General features: G+C 48.1%; 1 protein-coding gene across 9 annotated transcripts in view; it reads left to right on the top strand.

Moving 5' to 3' along the window:
• GTF2I (general transcription factor IIi) overlaps positions 1–20747 on the top strand; it is a 103768-nt gene that overhangs the window by 18316 nt on the left and 64705 nt on the right. For all 9 annotated transcript variants that reach the window (XM_051841224.2, XM_051841219.2, XM_070064514.1 and 6 more), the window contains 6 exons: positions 7465–7568; positions 10580–10718; positions 13429–13563; positions 14951–15134; positions 15287–15315; positions 20675–20729. In XM_051841224.2, coding sequence (XP_051697184.1) covers positions 7470–7568; positions 10580–10718; positions 13429–13563; positions 14951–15134; positions 15287–15315; positions 20675–20729 — 641 coding nt within the window. In that variant the 5' untranslated portion in view covers positions 7465–7469. The remainder of the gene's footprint in view (positions 1–7464; positions 7569–10579; positions 10719–13428; positions 13564–14950; positions 15135–15286; positions 15316–20674; positions 20730–20747) is intronic.

Here is a 20747-nt window from a genome sequence, read left to right as displayed (position 1 = left end):
TTCTCAGTTGGTGGAGCTAGTGCTTGTACTAGAAACAGCGTGAATATTCTAAAATTATTTGACCAAGTTTTGTAAAAGTGCCGAAAAGTTGGCAAGAAAGGAGTTTGGAAGAACTATGGCTGGTGCTGTGACGTAGTGGTTAATGCTGCCACTTGCAGTGCCGACATCCCATATGGGCACCAGTTTGAGTCCAGGCTGCTCCACTTCCCATCCAGCTCCCTGCTATGGCCTGGGAAAGCAGTAGAAGATGGACCAAGCCCTTGGGTCCCCGCACCTGCGTGGAAGAAGCTCCTGGCTTCAGATTGGCACAGCTCCGGCCTTTGGGGCCATTTGGGAAGTGAACCAGCGGATGGAAGACCCCCTCCCCAATCCCCCCATGCACCTCTGCCTTTTTTTTTTTTTTTTTTTTTGACTCTTTCAAATTAAGAAATCTTAAAAAAAAAAAAAAAGCTGGAAACGCTAATTTTGAGGAAAGATTTGTTTATTCGAAAGACAAAATATCAGAAAGAGACAGAGGGAGGGAGATACTGTTTACATGCTGGTTCACTCCCCAAATGGCCACAGCAGCCAGGAGCTCCATCCAGGTCTCCCATGTGGGTGGCAGGGCCCCACATGGGCCATAACTGCTGCCTTCCCAGGCACATTAGCAGGAAGCTGGGTTCAGAGCTGAGCAGCAGCTGGGACTTGAACTAGCATTCCGTTATGGGATGCTGGGATGCTGGCGTTGCAAGCAGCGTCTCAGCCTAGTGTGGCACAGAGCCAGCCCTGGAAAGGCTGACATTAAAAGGAAAATGGAAACCCCGTAATAGAGATGGAAATCACTTTTTGCCACATTAAAAAAAAATAGATTTAGCCGGCACCGCGGCTCACTAGGCTAATCCTCCGCCTAGCGGCGCTGGCACACCGGGTTCTAGTCCCGGTTGGGGTGCCGGATTCTGTCCCGGTTGCCCCTCTTCCAGGCCAGCTCTCTGCTGTGGCCCGGGAGTGCAGTGGAGGATGGCCCAGGTGCTTGGGCCCTGCACCCCATGGGAGACCAGGAAAAGCACCTTTCTCTCTCTCTCTCTCTCACTGTCCACTCTGCCTGTCAAAAAAAAAAAAAAAAATAGATTTACTTACTTATTTGAAACAGTGACAGAGAGGGAGAGACAGAAATTTTCTGTCTGCTAATTCACTCTGCAAATGGCTGCAATGGCTTAGGATGGGCCTGGCCAGTGCTAGGAGCCAGGCACTACATCCGGGTCTCCCACTCTTTCCCAGGTACACTAGCAGGGAGTTGGATTGCAAACCTGACTCCAATGTGGGATGCTGATGTCATAAGCAGCTCCTGACTTGATGAACTTTGTGGGATGAGAGGAAATCGAAGCCCAGAGCCTGCACAAAATTCATGGGTCACATAGGAGACGCTTTCCCCTCAATGCAGTGAGGCCCCCCAGGTGAGATAAAAGGGATTTGTGGTGTTGGGTTACGGTGTGTCCAGGCAGGAAAGTGTCACTAGACACCTGGGGGAGCTGCCTTCATCTTGGGATTCACATCGCAAGAAGGTTTTTACGTAGGATTCCAGCACAGAAGCGTGGTGAGGCAGTGAGGGAGTGAGCATCGTGACTGCAAGCAGGAACCCAGCAGCAGCAGAAATGGACCTCCGTGGCCTGGGCCTTCGGGGCTATCAGAGGCTATAAAATAACTAGCACTGTTAGGTGAAGCAGTATGACAAGTTTACATCTCCAGGAGGTAGCAACTGTAAAATGTGACACAGCAGCAAATAGAAATACCATAGACGAGGGGCTGGCGCTGTGGCGCAGTGGGTTAACGCCCTAGCCTGAAGCGCCAGCATCCCATATGGGCGCCAGTTTGAGACCCGGCTGCTCCACTTCCTGTCCAGCTCTCTACTATGGCCCGGGATAGCAGTAGAAGATGGCCCAAGTCCTTGGGCCTCTGCACCTGCGTGGGAGACCTGGAAGAAGCTCCTGACTCCTGGCTTCCGATCGGCGCAGCTCCGGCCATTGCAGCCATCTGGGGAGTGAACCATCAGATGGAAGACCTCTCTCTCTCTCTCTCTCTCTCTGCCTCTCCTTTCTCTGTATAACTCTGATTTTCAAATAAATAAATAAATCTTAAATAAATAAATAAAAGAAATCCAAGAGACGAAAAGATTTTTAAATTATAAAGTTATAAAAGCTTTAAAGACGATCATAAGCACAGGTGCAGAAGGAATTATTGACACGTAAGCCACAGGAAGCACATTTGGTACAGAGAGGAAGGTGGGCGACTTCAGGGGGCCAAGTGGGAACCGACAGGTTTGATCTGCATTCCCGTGGTCCAGCCAGGACCTGAGAATTTGCACAGCGAAGGAGCCCAGGGCGGTCAAGCCCAGTGAAGAAGAAGACGACGTCATCCCTGTGCAGATGGTGAGGCTGCAGGGCAGAAAAGGCAGAGGGAAGCTCCTCACACAGGGTGCCTGGGGATGGCCCTCGGGGCCACGCTGCATGCTGGCGACAGTGCAGGAGCTCTGTGCGTGCTGAAGGACAGGAGCTGCCAGCCAAGGCTGCTCTCCCAGGGAGACACCTTTCAGGAAGAAGGGTGTCACCGGACAGAGAGCCTAAAGAATTCCCTCAGGCAGAGGAGATCTGAGATCCAAGACAAGGAACAAGGAGCCTGGCGCAATCTGGATGCGGGTGAAATGGATTAGAGTGAGAATGGCGGACAGAGCTGCGTGGCCAGCAGTTGTGATCATGCACGTCGTTACCAGAAATAAAGGAAGGCACGGAGCGTGGGGTCAGGGTCAGACGCCCTTCTAGTAGTGGGATAGGACCGAAGCGGAGGACGCGTCACTCAAGGCAGAAATGCGAAGAACGCAACTATGAAAAATGCTTCTGTAGTAAGTAAAGAAACTCAGCTATTTAGCAGCCGTGAGGCCACCATAGTTAGGTCACAACCCTGAAATGTGGTGAGACCGATGAATTTAATGTGCCTGAATGGCTCTGGTGGCAGTGTTAACATTTTGGCTTTCTGTATTACAAGCTATAAAGATGTCTGTGCTGTTTACTGTAGTATTGAGAACATTAAGATACAGAGATAAAGAAGGCAAGAGATAACTTTATGAGATTTTAAGAGAAATTGTATGATGCTATTTTGTTGGACTGGCGTGCAGGTGTCTAAATGAATACTGGTCTTTCGCGTATGCGGCATGGCTGGAAGAGGATGCGAGTTGGCCTCTGAGGCAAGGTCAGCACACTGAGAGTGGATTAGGCTCTGTGGGGTTGTGAACGCATCCTGAGAGGCTGTCCTGGCCTGGGGGCTCTGGGGTCCCAGCTCCTTTGAGGTGCTTCTAGGTCTACATAGATTTGTGTTTTGCTCTTCTGCTTACTCATTCTTTCTTGCAGGATTGTTGTGGATGTTAACAGAGATGACCAATAAAAGAAGTCTTTAAGTAAATGTTTATTTGAAAGGCAGAGTGAAGAGATAGAGAGGCAGGGTTGAGGGAAGAGAGATAGAAGGAGATCTTTCATCCTCTGGTTCACTCCCCAAATGGCTACAACAGCCAGGGCTGTATTAGGGTGAGGTCAGGAGCCAGGAACTCCATCTGGGTCTCCCATGTGGGTGGCGGGGACCCAAGCACTTGACTATCTCCCACGGCTTTCCCAGGCACATTAGCAGGGAGGTAGATCTGAAGTGGAGCAGCCGTGACTTGAACCTGCTGTGCCATGTTGGCCCCTAAGAAATTCCTTAAATTGAGGGAATTTGGGAAAGGTTCAGGGTTAAAAGAACCTTCCTTAATAAAGGTTGGGTTAGCCTCTGCTTTTGTAGGAAAGCCATCTGAGGCCAGCTCCTGGGGTCACGCAGCAGCTGGGGTACAGGGAGCCCTTCCCTAGCTCTCTTGGTTTTGGGGAGGACCAGAGCCTTGGCCTCCTGCTGCAGGCCTGGGGGTGTCCTCCAGCTCACAGTGTGGATGCCACTGTCTTGTGACAGTTTGTTCTGGGAAAGGGAAGTGGGGGAGCTGGCATCAAGTGAGAGGTGCAGCTAAAGGCACCCAGGGAACAGCCTCCTGGGCTGCAACTGTGATGTCTACCTCCTACCTTTAAAAAAACTTTTTTTTTTTTTTAAATTTAGTGTTTGAGAGAGACATGCACATGTGTACCCCTTCTCTGCTGGTTCACTTCCTAGATCCCCTCGATAGCTGAGGCTGGGCCATGCTGAACCAGGGAGCCAGGAACCCAGTCCAGGCTCTCACTTGGGCGGCAGGAGTCCAGGTACCTGAGCCGTCACTTGCTGCCTTCCAGGGTGTACACTGGAACTGGAGTCAGGAGCCAGAGCTGGGTATTGAACCCAGACACTTCCAATAAGGGGCATGTCCCAAGCAGCGGTTAAGAACTGCTAGGCCAAATGCCCACCCTTGCCTCCCGTCCCGTTTCCTAACACATACTGCGTGAATGACGTCAGAGCAGGTTTATGGCAACGGAAGGCAAGAGCTGAAGAACAGCTGTGGACAGAAAATCGCGCTGGTTCCGCGTTCTGACCCTGGCGGTGGCTGTATGACCTTGGAGTTGCTGCATTTGAAAACTGAGACCATGTTTGCCTTTTCTACTGATGGGGACTCAGGAAACAGTGAATTATAAAGAAGATAATGACAGTATATTCTAAGTGGATGTCTTTTTAAGATTTATTTTTGGGGGCTGGTGGTGCGGCACAGCAGATTGAGGCCCTGGCCTGCAGTGCCAGCGTCTCATGTGGGTGCCCACTCGAGTCTCAGCTGCTCCACTTCCAATCTAGCTCCCTGCCGATGCTTCTGGGAACGCAGCAGAAGATGGCCCAAGTGCTTGGTGCTCCTGCACCCATGTGGGAGACTCAGATGAAGCTCTTGGCTCCTGGCTTTGGCCTGGCCTAGCCCCAGTTGTTGCAGCCATTTGGGGAGCAACCCAGTGGATGAAAGACCTATATCTGTCTCTCTCTCTGTAGCACTGCCTTTCAAGTAGATAATAAATCTTTATAAAAAATTATATTTTATTTATTTGAAAGGAAGAGTTAGGGAGAGAGAGACAGAGACAGAGAGATCTTCATCCATTGGTTGGTTCCCCAAATGGCAGCAACAGCCAGAGCTGGGCCAGGCCAAAGCCAGGAGCCCAAGCACTTGGGGCCATCTTCTATCAGTTGAAAGTGGAGCAGCTGGGTCTTCAACCCATATGTGATACCTACTTCAGGGGCGGTGGCCTAGCCTACTACACCACAATGCCAGCTCCGTGTCTTGATTATAGACAAATAATATGCCTTTGTTGTCCTTTTTAACTAAGCCACATTTTAGTGCAAATTTACTTAGACTTAATTTAGCCAGCCGAAAAAAACGGAACTTAGACTGTTAAGAAAAACAGTTTTTATCCCCTAGCCATTCAGTTGCTTGATAACTGTTCCCTGGTTCTGTGTCTGCTTAGGATGGGGACCTGGTTTTGGGAAACAGAATTTCTTCTGTTTGTTTACAGATATGGAAATAACTGTCAGTGTTTTATTACAGCTTTTATACTTTTTATTTATTTATTTTCAATTTACTTGAAAGGCAGAGAGAGAGAGAGAGATCTTCCATCTGCTGGTTCACTCCACAAATACCCACAAAAGCTGAGACTGGGCCAGGAGCCCAGAACTCCATCCTTATCTCCCACATGACTTGCGGGACATCTGCATCCTCCCAGGGTCTCTGATACGGGATGTGAGCATTGTGCCAAGTGCCTGCCCCATCCTGTGAAATCAGAGCTTTGCTTCCTGGTTGCAGCTGGCCCAGCAGCTAAGCCACATCACAACAGACGGCAAAGCTGGATCCCAGTCTTTAGTAATAGGGAAACAGGTCATCCTCTATAATAGTAGGAAAAAGATTTACATATCATGCTAACAGCTCTGCGAACGATTGTTCATGTTCTCTGGAATATTAGGCTTTAATTAAAGGATAGCCCAGTGTTTCAGTATGTTAATTCATACACACAGGTTTTTAGAATTCTGATTCATGCTTCCAGTTTTCAATTTGTTACATTCAGTTGATTATTTAATCTCTTGCTAAAAATAGAAGTAATTCAACTGCATTTACAGGGACAATTTTTAATAGGTAACTAATTTTAATTTCATTAATAAAAAATCAGTATATAAAGATTTATGTATTTATTTGCGAGCTAGAGTTCTGGTTTGAGGGGAGGTGTCTTCCATCTGTGGTTTCACTCCCCAGGTGGCTGTAATGGCCAAGGCTGAGCCAGACCAAAGCCAGGAGCTTCTGGGTCTCCATAGTGGGTGGCAGGTGTCTAAGAACTTGGGCCGTCTTCTGCTGCTTTCCCAGACCATTAGCAGAGAGCTGGGTGGGAAGTGGAACCTCAGCATCACAGGTGGTTGGTGATTCTGCCACGCCAGAATGCTGGCTCCTATTTTTTGATTTTTGATTTTTGTAAGGTATATGTAACAAAACCTCAGTGGCAAATATTTTTAGGTCGCAGGTTCTCTGATGTCAGGGCCAATGATGCTATTGCCTAGCTGTGGAACTCTTTGTTTTTGCAAAGTTACCCTCTGTACCATACCCATCGTTCCCTCGCCCTACTCTGCGGCTACCACTCCGCTCGCTACTTGACTGTTGTAGTTACCTAAGTGGACTTGTGCAACGCGGGTCCGTTTGTGTCTGTTTAGCATAATGTTATCTTTCATCTGGGTTGTAGCTGTTATCAGTTTCTTTTTCAAAGCTGAGTAAGCCTGGCTATGTAGATACCGCATTCTGTTTATCTGTTCATCTGTTACAGACACGTGGATGGTTTCCACCTTTTGACTACTGGAAGTAAGACTGCCATGAACATGGCTGCTGGTTACTGTTTGCATTCTTGCTTTCGGGCCTTCTGGGTGTATACCCAGAGATGATATTGCCGGATTCTATAATTCTGTGTAACTTTTTTTAGAACTGCTCTCCAGAGCAGCCGCGCCGTTTTATATTCCCAACAGCCATGCACAAAAGTTCCCATTTCTCTACATCCTTCCCAGTAGTTCCTATTTTTTGCAGTGTTGGGAATTCAGCTGGGGCTCTTGGCTGATACTAAAGTATCAGAAGATGTTTTCTAAAGGTAACGATATGCTGTATCACAGAGGAATGGGAGTGCTTGCTGATGCCCTGTCTCTTCTGAGAAGGGAGGCAGTCTCCTGTGGGCGGGGTCAGTGTGTGCAGGGAGAACTGGGGCCTGGAGTGGTGGGCGCATCTCAGCTCTTCCTCCTTGGCTCCTTGGGAGAAGCCCTGGCTGGTTCCCTTTGAATGCGATGCCGGCCTCACTTATGGAACTAGTGCTGGGAAGAGAGTGAAGAGATGGAGTCTGTGTCTTCACAGCCTTGGACAAACGGAATACTGCCCGCGAGGAATCTGTGAGTGAGGCCGTCTGGGTAGGGCCCTTGCAGCTCTCCCTGTGAGGAGAGACTCCGGTTTCCAGCGCTCACCTCCTCCTTCCTTCTCTCGCACAGGGATCATGGCCCAAGTCGCGATGTCCACGCTGCCCGTGGAAGACGAGGAGTCCTCGGAGAGCAGGATGGTGGTGACGTTCCTGATGTCAGCCCTGGAGTCCATGGTGAGACGCCGATGGGTCTGTGGCCAGGGCCGGAGGCGGCTAGCACTGGGCTGTGCAGAGCTTGATTGGCCTTTGGAAAAGAATGGTCTTTCGGCGTGAATAATTGCTATAGATTCAAGTTTTTAAAGTTGCATTTTATTACCATGTTCTAGAATATTCTTAACTTACCTATTTTCAGTCTTTAAAAAAATTAATTTCACGTTTTCTCAGCCAATATTTTGCAGGTGTTAACTGAATTACGTATAATCAAAGTTAGAGTAGATTTGTAGAATGTATTATGATGCTGGTGTTTTATTGTCTCTGTATTTCCCAAATTTTGGGCCATGAAGCATACTTAGCACTTACATCTGTTCTCTATTTCACTGCTTCTGCATCCACAAGCATCTGTCTTTACTCTGCCACCCTTTACTCAGTTGTGCAGTTTAAAAAACCAACCATATGCATAATTATAACGAAATGGTGCTCTCGCTGTAGTTCTGTGTTTCTGTGTCACGATGATGATAGTTATACAATTTGTTGATCAGGTTTTTATGGATATTCATACGGTGTTTAAGGAAATGCAGTATTTATGAAATTGATTTTTTAAGATATTATTTATTTATTTGAAAGTCAGAGTTACAGAGAGGCAGAGGCGGAGAGAGAGAGAATTCCATCCGCTGGTTCACTCCTCAGATGGCCACAACGGCCAGAGCTGAGCCAATCTGAAGCCAGGAGCCAGGAGTTTCCTCTGGGTCTCCCACACGAGTGCAGGGACCCAAGGCTTTGGACCACCTTCCACTGCTTTCCCAGGCCATAGCAGAGAGCTGGATGGGAAGTGGAGTATCTGGGACTTGAACCAGCGCCCATATGGGATGCTGGCACTGCTTTTTTATAAAAAGCTTCAAGCTTGAGTGTTTTTTCTTTTTTTAAGGTTTATTTATTTGTGGGGAGAGAAAGAGTCATCTTTATCTGCCGGTTCACTCACCAAATGGCCGTGGGCCAGGCCGATGCCAGGAGCCTGGAACTCTAGCTGGTCTCCCACATGAGTGGCAGAGACCCAAGCACTTGGGCCATCTTCCGCTGCTTTCCCAGGTGTGTTAGCAGGGAGCTGGATCAGAAGTGGAGTAGCTGGGACTTGAACTGGCACCCATATGGGATGCCAGCGTCATAGGCAGTGTCCCAGCCCCCTGCACCACGATGCAAGCTGCAAGCTTGGGTGTTTTCTGACATATTTTGAGCAGTCCGAGTCCGGAGGCTGTGGCTCGCTCCGGTTGCAGAGACTGAACCAGCCGTAGGCAGTAGGAGGCCTCTCAGAGCGCGGCTTGGTGTGCCTGCAGTCTGTTTTGTTTTGCCATTAGGGCATTCTTTTCTTTTTATTCTTTTAAGAATTAAAAAAAAAAATCTCCTTAAACAGAAATTTCAGAGTGATTAGTAGTTATAGACTGTTATTTTATGAATTGAATATAGTTTATTTCTGCTTTGTGATCATAAAGCCAGCCAAAAGTTGTGACCGTTGATGTTAAAAAACTTAAGAGATTAAATGCTATTTTGTTGGTAGTAAAATCAGTGTCTTATGCCATTCTCTGCATAGGGAACCACAGGGTCACAGAAGACCTGTCTCCTCTTGGAGCGTCCGGGTCATTCTCTCGCGCAGCCCGCTGATTATTCCTGGCCTTTATTCCCTCCTCCCTGGTAGAAGCAAGAGTCTTCTCCTGCTCTTCCTCCTTGTGTGTTACAGACCGTAACTGTAGGTGTTTGTAAAGGGCCGGGTTCCTGAATGGCTTGTCAGGGTCCTCAAGAGACTGAGATCAGGGGCTGGCGCTGTGGCGTAGCATGTAAACCTGCCGCCTGTGATGCCAGCATCCCACATGGGCACTGGTTCGAGTCCCGGCTGCTCCGCTTCCAGTCCAGCTCCCTGCTGATGGCCTGGAAAAAGCGGTAGGAGATGGACCTGCCACCCACATGAGAGATTGGGAAGAAGCTCTTGGTTTCAGACTGGCCTAGTCCTGGTCATTGTGGCCATCTGGGGAATGAACCAGCAGAAGGAAGATATCTCTTTCTCTGTTTCTTCCTTTTTTTCTTAACTCTGACTTTCAATTAATAAATCTTAAAACACACACACACACACACATACCACCTGATCCTTGGCTGGTGCGTGAGTCTTGCTTTGCCGTTTTATAAATGGCGCCTTTGGTGACAGGGTTGTCCAGCTAAGAGTGGACGGTGCAGCAGGGATGCGCCCTCATTTATCTCAAGGTAAGTAGGAGATGGTGGTTCCTCAGAGGCCTGCAGCCACGCGGTGGACCAGAATTGCTGTCCACCAGCCCGCCCCCGGGCCACTGTTCCCCCTGTGGCTGGTCACTCGAGAGGCACACGCGTATTTTCTTCTCAGATGATACTGCAGTGCCATTTGTAGGAGGGAAAACTGGAGCCAGTGACTGGTTCAGTAATATTTCATAATTCATTTAATGAAGATGTATCCATAGAATGGAATATTCTGTGCTCCATGAAGGTTTTAAAGGGTCTGTAATCTCACAGGGATGCGCTGTGCTCGCCTGGGGGTGGTGGCAGCTGTGTATACACTGGCAGGTGGAGTTACAGGGCCCAGGCGCCAGCTCCTCCAGCTGCTGGGAATGTCAGAGTCTCCTGGCCCAGCCTTCCCCAGGGGCACCCCGCCCTGTCAACCTGCACCCCGCGCCTCGCCGGCGGTGCTCGCACTAGAGAGCACGCCCCAGCGCCCCAGCAAGCCGCTGGGCACATCTGTTTCTTGAGAGATCAGACCTATAATCGATTATAAGAGATTTCTTAGGAATTTTGTGTTTTTTTTCGATTTAAAATCAGGCACAAAAATTATTTACAAAGAAAGGTACCTTAAAATGAGGACTATCTGTATATATGATATTTAAGGCCAGAACCTAACCTGATTGCAAATATGTATTAAGACAGTTTTCAGTGTTAGGTTTTGAACTCCTCCGGCGGAAGTGGTGCTCTTGGCCATGTTTGTGTGACCGTGTTTGCTGTGTCTGTTGCAGTGTAAAGAGCTGGCCAAGTCCAAGGCAGAAGTAGCCTGCATTGCAGTGTATGAAACAGATGTGTTCGTCGTCGGGACCGAGAGAGGGCGTGCTTTTGTCAATACCAGGAAGGATTTTCAGAAAGACTTTGTGAAATACTGTAAGCATCGTGTTCCTGCCGTCTGTGTGTCCGTGTCAGAAGCTGTGAACCTGCGTGTGTGTGTGAGATCGTCTTACTCTTGTCAAGCAGAATGAGATTCGTACGAACAGAAGACTTTCTGAGTGTTTAGGGAAGCGGTCAGAAGCCTTGAACCGAGTCGCTGCAGGGCGGAAGCGGCAGGTGGATCCTTCCGGGGTGGGCCTCTGCCTCGCACCCTGCCGCCTGCTGCCTGCTGCCTGCTGCCTGCTGCCTGCTGCCTGCTGCCTGCTGGGCTTCCCTCGAGACCGGGGGACCCAGAAGGGGAGAGGCGCTGAATTGGTTGAAAGATCTTACTCAGATAAGCAGTTCTGCCGGGTTGAGTTCAGTCTGTGCCCCACTCCCTCAGGACCTGGCCTGCCAGGCCGCAGTGAGTCTGTGATCTTCCCCCGGAGGGCACTGGGGAGCTTCTTTGACCCTGGGATAAACACGGAAGGGTGTGAACGCCTGTATATCTGTGCTTCATTCTGTCAGCAGGCTGTGTGCTAACTCTGATAGCAGCATTTTGTGAAATAAAGAGCAGTAGCCAAGAAGGTACGCCCCTCATACATGTCTCGAACATCCACACTTGGATTTCCAGGGACAAGTCAGTTGAGTGGATCATGAGTGAAAATAGTTGTAATCCATTTATTTCAATTTCCACTTGTATTTCTAGACCTTTTACAAAGACATTTATACCCCTCCATTGCATTCTTTTTCCTTCCTAGTTCAGTCTTTTTTTTTTTTTTTTTTTTTTTTTTTTTTTTTTTTTTTTTGACAGGCAGAGTGGACAGTGAGAGAGAGAGACAGAGAGAAAGGTCTTCCTTTGCCGTTGGTTCACCCTCCAATGGCTGCCGCAGCCGGCGCACCCGCGCTGATCCGATGGCAGGAGCCAGGTACTTATCCTGGTCTCCCATGGGGTGCAGGAACCAAGTACTTGGGCCATCCTCCACTGCACTCCCTGGCCACAGCAGAGAGCTGGCCTGGAAGAGGGGCAACCGGGACAGAGTCCGGCACCCCGACCGGGACTAGAACCTGGTGTGCCGGCGCTGCAGGATTAGCCTATTGAGTCGCGGCGCCGGCCTTTTTCTTTCTTTCTTTCTTTTTCTTTTCTTTTTTTTTTTTTTTTTTTGACAGGCAGAGTGGACAGTGAGAGAGACCCCAGTTCAGTCTTTTAAGCTTTGTGATTGTGATCTATTTTTAAAATTGTCAACATTTCTTATCAGTTTGAGAAATTCTAATGCCTCAGTTCTGTGTGTGTGTTTAAGTTGTACTGACTAGGGTGTTGAGACGGTGTGTGTGATTCTATGTGTGTTTAAGTTGTACTGACTAGGCTGTTGTGATGGCGTGGTGATGGTGTGTGTGATTCTGTGTGTGTTTAAGCTGTATTGACTAGGCTGTTAGGATGGTGTGTGTGATTCCGTGTGTGTTTAAGCTGTACTGACTAGGCTGTTATGATGGTGTGTGTGATTCCGTGTGTGTTTAAGCTGTACCGACTAGGCTGTTAGGATGGTGTGTGTGATCCGTGTGTGTTTAAGTTGTGCTGACTAGGTGTTGTGCCATCCGTCCCATGCACGCTGTCGCCCAACTCGCAGCTGTGCTGCCTTGCTCGCTCGTGTGCTTCTCCAGTGGTTAGAAGGAAGCACTAGGAAACTCATCCTTGCTTGTTGTGGTCACTGTCCCTTGATGTTTGTGCTTTGTTTTCATTGCCAGTTCTTTGATGCCCTTGAAAATGGCCTTTGTGAAAAGTTCTCAAGTACCTGGTGTGATGCTTCTCAGCTTGCATCAGGGTTATGCGCTGTAAATTGAAAATGCATTTAACACACCCGGCTTGCCAAGCACCCTAGCCTAGCTCAGTAGTCTCCAAACATGTGCTGGACACTTACCTACCCTGAGAGAAGCCATCTAAAACAAAGTCTTTGTTGTAAAGCAAAGCGTTGAATATCTTGTGTAGTTTCCGTACGGCAAGTGAAGAACAGTGGTTGCATCGAGCCACCGTTGTCATTCAGGGACCACCTGTGTTTGCTTTGCAGCTGAGCAGCTATAGAGGTCTTTGGAAACCTAACCAGTAGGTTTGTGGGTTGCTTTTAGAAAGTCGTAACAGAATTCTAAGCCCTTCCAAGGTTTTAGAAAATTGCTGTCCAACAGAAAGCAATGCCACTCAACAGACATGACATTAAAGAGAAACAAGTGAAATTGATGTTAATGATATTATTGTAATCTAATAAATGGAAGGCATTTCAGCAGTCGACAGAGAAGTTGTGAATGGGATGTTTGCCTGCTTCATTTTGTGCTCTGTCTTTGAAGCCAGGATGTGTTGTTGGACACAGTAGGTGTTACTTTGTTGGCCTTGCAGCATGGCAGTGTCTGGGGTCTGGTGTTTCTGTGTTGCACTTTGTAAGTCCAACATTTTGTGTGTGTTTCTCTAAACTTAAATTTGCAGCTGATAAATTTTGTGGTTCCTTTAAAAAAAAAACCTACTAAAAGCGAATTCTTAGTTCTTGTTGTTGAAGCTACTTACTTCGGATTTGATTTCCATTTTGTGATATTTTCATTTAAGTCATTGAAAAGTTCTCAGTCTTTTTGCTTTGTTTTCATAACAAGTCGTAGATACTAGAATATGTGGGGAAATATTCTTACTGAGTCAAATATGAAGATAAGGACTGTGCCCCTTGTATTGTGGATTGTTTTACAGGTGTTGAAGAAGAAGAAAAGGCTGCAGAGATGCATAAAATGAAATCTCCAGCCCAGGGCAATCGGATGAGTGTAGATGCTGTGGAAATCGAGACACTCAGAAAAACCGTGGAGGACTATTTCTGCTTTTGCTACGGTAAAAGCAGCGCACTTTACATTTTCAGAAAGCTGCATTACGTACTTGGGTTTTCCCAATAGTGGGTGGTATAATTGAGTATCTGATACGCGCTTTTACACATTGAATGGATTAGTCCCCAAGAACGCAGTGTATGGTTAGGAGCAGCTTCCGTGTTGGAAGAACCCAGACAGCAGCACAGCCACCTCTGGTTAATCTGGTCACACTGTACGATAAAGCTCTTTTAAGCAGCCAGTCAAGGGGCTGGCGCTGTGCCAGGGTAGGCTAAGCCTCCACCTGTGGCATCCCATGTGGGTGTTGGGTTGTGTCCTGGTTGCTCCTCTCCTGATCCAGCTCTCAGCTTTGGCCTGGGAAAGCAGTGGGAAATGGCCTGAGTGCTTGGGCCCCTGCACCCACGTGGGAGACCTGGAAGAAGCTTCTGGCTCCTAGCTCAGCTCTGGCCATTGCAACCACTGGGGAGTGAACCAGTGGATGGAAGACCTCTGTGTGTTTCCCTCTCTCTGTAACTCTACCTCTCAGATAAATAAAATCTTGAAAGAAAAAAAAAAGGAAGCCCAAGAGGGAGAAGATAGAGGTAGACTTTGCACTGTTTCTAGCATCTGAGGAGTTGGTGTCTCACAGATGCGGACAGTCCGAACAGAGCGGGAAGTGGATGGAAGTTGTGTTTACCTGGTAAGCGTTCACTGATCGTATCAGCTAACGTTTCCTGGTAGTTTGTGGTAATAGTTGGAGTTCTTGGGCTGCCGTGTTCTGAGGCTGAATTGTATATGACCAGGATGGGCCCACCTTAAAGAAGGAGAACAGGGAAGAACTAAGCCACTGGTTTTCTGCTTTGGTGTGGGTTTAGAGTCACGTCTTTTATGTAGTTTTCATTAGAATTCTGGGTCAGTTTCAGGTTTCTTTTTTAATTTTTTTGAGATTTATTTGTTTATTTGAGAGGCACAGTTACAGACAGAGGTAAAAAAAGAGGGAGAGAGGGGTCTTCCATTTGTTGGTTCACTCCCCAAATGGCCTCAAAGGACAGACCTGGGCCAGACTGAAGCTAGGACCAGGAGCTTCTTCTGGGTCTCCCATGTGGATGCAGGGGGTCCCAATTACGTGGGCCATCTTCTGCTGCTTTCTCAGGCCATTAGCAGGGAGCTGGATCGGAAGTGGAACAGCCGGGACTTGAACAAGCAGCACACACGTGGGATGCTGGCGTGGTTAACCTGCTTCCCACTGCGCCGGCCCCAGGGTCAAGTTTCTAGCGTGGGAGTATCGTAGTCCTTGTAAAGCAGTGTTGCAGTGCAGGTTCTGGGGAAGCAGGAGTGCCTGGTAAGTTAGTGACAGTCCGGTGTTCCGACGTTGGCCACGTGATGATCAGTTTCCTCTTTGCCCTCTCTCTCAGGGAAAGCTCTAGGCAAGTCCACAGTGGTACCTGTTCCGTATGAGAAGATGCTGCGAGACCAGTCGGCTGTGGTGGTCCAGGGGCTTCCGGAAGGGGTCGCCTTTAAACACCCTGAGAATTACGATCTTGCAACCCTGAAGTGGATTTTGGAGAACAAAGCAGGGATTTCATTTATCATCAAGAGGTGAAGTGCTTCCCTCCCTCCTTGCCCATGGCCAGCGTGTTCATCTAACTCGAGTGTGGCAGGAGTTGTGTGGGTGTGGAAGCCACTTGATTGGCGCCTCTCGATGACTCTGTGTCTTTACATAAACATCTCTGTGTTCTGTTTTGATGCAGGCCTTTCCTAGAGCCAAAGAAGCACCTAGGTAAGTGACTGTTGTGCATGCCCAGTAGCTGACTCTTCGTCTAAACTGTTTTTTTCTTGCCGGATTTTAATTCATTACAGTGGCTTTTTAATTTTCTTGGAGCCTATGGTGTGAGACCGTTTGGGGTGCGACGTTAAGCTGTGGCTACAACCCCGTGAAGGCTCACGGAGCTGGAAATGTGGCAATGTGGTTTTTTATTGTCAGTTCAGCTTCTCGTTCTGTGATGGACTCAGGGTTTTACGTTTGCAGTCCTGAGCTCGTAGGCGAGCACGGGATGTGCCTCCCTTCCCCGGGATTGTGAGTAGGATTTGATTTACCCCGCTGTTCAGTGAGCAGGTGAGGCACTGCTGAGAACCGGGCACACCGCTGCGCGGGGGCATCTTTAGGACTTGTGCGAGCTGGTCTCCCATGGAAGAGGCACAGTTACAGAGTGGTGAGGGCAGGGACGGGCATCCACACTGCACGCCCGAGTCAGCAGGTGCCGTGGCACTTATGTGGAGGCAGGGTTCACCTGTCGTTTGCGAAGAAGACATTGAGATGGGCCCTTGGAGAGGGGAGGATTCCGCGGGACTTCTTTTAGGGACATCTGGCCATTTCATTTGAAGAGAAAATGTGACAAAGAGTGGTTACCCTTGGGAGCCAGGCTTATTTGAGTCTTCTGAAAGTAAACAACCGATATCATTGGACATTTCTTAGACACGTAAAGGAAAAAAAAAACACACACACTTTTTATTTTCTGTTAACTTTTTTTTCTCATTGTGGTGAAAAGGTGGAGTTTTTTTTTTTTTTTTTTTTTTTTTTTTAACAGGCAGAGTGGATAGTGAGAGAGAGAGACAGAGAGAAAGGTCTTCCTTTGCCGTTGGTTCACCCTCTAATGGCCGCCACGGCTGGCGCACTGTGGCTGGCGCACCGCGCTGATCTGAAGGCAGGAGTCAGATGCTTCTCCTGGTCTCCCATGGGATGCAGGGCCCAAGCACTTGGGCCATCCTCCACTGCCTTCCTGGGCCACAGGAGAGAGCTGGCCTGGAAGAGGGGCAACCAGGACAGAATCTGGCGCCCCGACCGGGACTAGAACCCAGTGTGCCGGTGCCGCTAGGTGGAGGATTAGTCTATTGAGCCGCGGCACCGGCTGAAAAGGTGGATTTTAAAATCAATTTTATTGAGGTATATTGCATATCATAAAGTTCACCTGATTTAAGTATATAATTAAATACTTTTTTTTAAAAGTTTTTTTGTAAAGATTTATTTATTTATTTGAAAGAGTTACACAGAGAGAGGGAGAGGGAGGGAGAGAGGGAGGGAGGGAGGGAGGCAGTTAGAGAGAGAGAGGTGTCTTCCATCTGCTGGTTCACTCCCCAATTGGCTGCAACGGCTGGAGCTGCGCCGATCCAAAGCTAGGAGCCAGGAGCTTCTTTCAGGTCTCCCATGTGGGTGCAGGGGCCCAAGGACTTGGGCCATCTTCTGCTGCTTTCCCAGGCAATAGCAGAGAGCTGGATTGGAAGTGGAGCAGCCAGGACTCAAACCAGTGCCCATATGGGATGCCGGCGCTTCAGGCCAGGGCTTTAACCCGCTGTGCCACAGTGCTGGCCCCAAATTAAATGCTTTTTAGTAAGTTTATAATCTGAACAATTTTAAAACAGACTTAAGAGCCATCATCACAATCTAATTTTAGAATGCTTTTGTTGTCTCCTGAGTTATTCCTTGAGTATTGTGTTAATGGAATATGCAACATGTATCCTTTTGAGATTAGCTTTTTTCACTTGAGCTTCTTATGAGCTTGTCCATATGGGACAGTAGTTTGTTCTTTTTCCTGCAGGATGCTAAGTATTCATTTCATTGTCCGGGTGCACTGCCTGTTTCCTTGTCTCCGTTTACCAGTGGATAGCTATTTTCATTGTTTCCACGTTGGACCAAGATGAGTAACACTAAGGAGAAAATACTTGGACAAGGTTTTGTCTGAACTGGAATCTTAATTTCTCTTGGATATACACCAGGAGTAAAATTGGTGGGTCCTCGGGGAAATTTGCATTTAGCCTTTAAGAAACTGCTGAGTGTTTGCCACAGCGCTGCCTTGTTTCCTACTCCTGTCAGCAGTGTGAATGCCCTAATTTCGGCTCATCTCCACCTACCTCGTTGTCTTTCGATTCCAGCCATCTGGGACTGGCATTGTGCTGCATCCCATATCGGAGCTCAGGTTCAAGTGCTGGCTGCTGTGTTTCTGATCCACCTCCCTGCTGTTGTGCTTGGGAGGACAGCAGGATACGGACCTAGTACTTGGGGCTCTGCCACTCAAATGTGGGAGACCCGGATGGAGCTCTATGCTCCTAGCTTTGGTCTGGCCAAGTCCCTGCCGGTTTGGCCATTTGGGGAGTAAACCAGCAGATGGAAGATCTCTCTCTGCCTTTCTTCTCTATCTATTGCTCTTTCATTTTTTTTTTATTTTTTATTTTTTTTTTATTTTTGACAGGCAGAGTGGACAGTGAGAGAGACAGAGAGAAAGGTCTTCCTTTGCCGTTGGTTCACCCTCCAATGGCCGCCGCGGCCGGCGCGCTGCGGCCGGCGCACTGCGCTGATCCGATGGCAGGAGCCAGGAGCCAGGTGCTTTTCCTGGTCTCCCATGGGGTGCAGGGCCCAAGCACCTGGGCCATCCTCCACTGCACTCCCTGGCCACAGCAGAGGGCTGGCCTGGAAGAGGGGCAACCGGGACAGAATCCAGCGCCCCGACCGGGACTAGAACCCGGTGTGCCGGCGCCACTAGGCGGAGGATTAGCCTATTGAGCCGCGGCGCCGGCCCTCTATTGCTCTTTCAAATAAATAAATCAGTAAATCTTAAACTTGAAAAAAAGTAAATTTAGACTTCAAACATTTTTATCAGAGGTTTATTTGAAAGGCGAAGAGAAACCGAGAGAAAGAGAAAAAGATGTCTTCCATTTGTTTGTTCTGTCCCCAAATGCCCACAATGGCCAGGGCTGGGCCAGGCCAAAGCCAAGAGCCGGGGAACTCTATATAGGTCTCCTACCTGAGTGGCAGGAACCCAAGCACTTGGGCCATCATGTACTGTCTTCTCAGGTTCATTACCAGAAAGCAGGATTGGGAAGGCTGGAGCAGCAGGAGCTCAAACCTAGCACTATGATATGGGATGAGGATGTCTCAAGAGGCGGCCCACTGAGCTACAACGCCTGCCTCAAAATGCCTTTTGTTGTTGTTGTTGTTGTTGACAGGCAGAGTGGACAGTAGTGAGAGAGAGAGAGACAGAGAGAAAGGTCTTCCTTTTCCGTTGGTTCACCCCGCAATGGCCGCTGTGGCCGGTGCACCGCGCTGATTCAAAGCCAGGAGCCAGGTGCTTCTCCTGGTCTCCCATGGGGGTGCAGGGCCCAAGCACTTGGGCCATCCTCCACTGCACTCTCAGGCCACAGCAGAGAGCTGGCCTGGAAGAGGGGCAACCGGGACAGAATCCAGTGCCCCGACTGGGACTAGAACCGGGTGCCGGCACCGCAGGCGGAGGGTTATCCTATTGAGTCACAGCACTGGCTTAAAACGCTTTTAAAATTAATTTGTTAAATCGTCCTAGAATTGTTTCTGTCTTGTACAAGAACATATTTTGATATATGTATGTGTTGTAGAATGTCCTAGTCAAGATAATCAACACATTATTTTACGTAATTTAGTTTTTTGAGAAAATGTATTCATTTTGGATCAGTATTTGTATGGTACTTTAGGTGGTCCTAGTGTGCCATTTATAGTTTTTTTTTTAAATATTGATTTATTTGAAAGACAGAGGTCTTCCATCTGCTGGTTCACTCCCCAGATGGCTGCAACAGGTGGAGCTGGACCTATCCGAAGCCAGGAGCCAGGACCTTCTTCCAGGTTTCCCAGGCGGGTGCAGGGGCCCAAGGACTTGGGCCAGCTTCTGCTGCTTTCCCAGCACAGAGATGGATCAGAAGTGGAGCAGCCAGGATACTGGCACTGCAGGCGGCAGCTTCAACTGCTGCACCATATTGTTTGCTGGCCCCCATTTATAGTTTATGAAGCCATTTATTCTAGAAACTTTTTTTTATAAAGATTTTATTTATGTTATTTGAAAGGCAGAATTTCAGGTACTTAGATCATCTTCTGTTGCTTTCCCTGGTGCATTAGCATGGAGCTGGACCCAAACTGGCGCCCACATGGGATGCCGACATTGCAGGTGGCAGCCTAACCTACTGCGCTACAGCATTGGCCCCTAGAAACTCATCTGGAGACCTGGCGTTCTGGCTGTTAGTTAGAGACCAGTGCTGTGTGGTGTTCCCTAATGAGTGGGCCAGCTTTTCTTGCCATTCAACCCTGAAAGTATAATTGGAAAGTTGTTGTAATGGCATTTTTAGTCTCCAGTGTTAAAAAAAAAAACATTTAATGACTCCTTGAGGTATATTTGACATACGATGAGGTACACAGGATGTAAAACGCCCGGGTGGTTCATCCTGGGCCCGCGTGTGCATGGTGAGACTCATACCCCAGGATCCAGTTTCCTCACTCCCCTGCCTTCTGCGCCTGCCTGCTGCGTCCTTTTTGCTGCCACGTGGATTTGTTTGCATTTCCCAGATTTGTATGTAAAGAGGATCACAATGTGCCTACTATTTGGCCTCTTATTTTTAGTTTTGTCCAGGTTGTTTCGGATATCAATAGTTGATTCTTCATAAATTGCTGATCAGTAGTCCATTTTTACCTGTGTACAATGCTGACATATCACAGTTTACTCATTTATCTGGTGTTGAAAATTTGGAATCCTTCCCCCCTTTTTTTGCAAATTCTACTCTGAAGTATAATTTAAATAATAAATAATTTGTCATTTTCAGTAGTATAACCCCATAATTTTTAGTGTATCTGTAAACTATGCTACCGTCACTTCTCTAGAATTCTAGAACACCCCACCATACCTGTTAGCAGTCACTCTTGCCCAGTTCTTTGAGCCAGATGTATTATTTTATTTTATTTATTGGAAAGGCAGAGCGATCAGCTCACTCATCCATCCACTAGTTTGTTTTCCAAATGCCTGCAGGCCCAAGCCAGGGACATGGAACTCCACCTGGGTCTCCCACACGGGTGCAAGGACCCAAGTACTTGAGCCATCACCTCTCTTGTCTCTCTGCCTCTCAGAGAACTTGGTTTGTTTTAAAGAAGCTGCTGATGAGCGAGGAGAAGAAAAGCTGTGAGTGGTTATTCCTGTGATCTAGGGAGAACTGCTGGAGTACCTACAGAAATAGCCCAGACCTGACACCCGCCATTCACTCACTCACTCGCTCTTTGGGGAAGCCTTCGGAAATACTAGGCATGTTTGAATTGTTGAGAAAGCCTAAATCTAATTTTTTCTGATGCACAGGTGGTCGCGTGATGGTGACAGATCCTGACAGGTCGATCTTGTCTCCAGGTGGAAGGTAAAGCGTAATTTGATT

This window comes from Oryctolagus cuniculus, chromosome 19, assembly GCF_964237555.1.
Source record: "Oryctolagus cuniculus chromosome 19, mOryCun1.1, whole genome shotgun sequence".
Taxonomy (NCBI): Eukaryota; Metazoa; Chordata; class Mammalia; order Lagomorpha; family Leporidae; genus Oryctolagus; species Oryctolagus cuniculus.
This window is presented reverse-complemented; position numbering and strand designations above follow the sequence as displayed.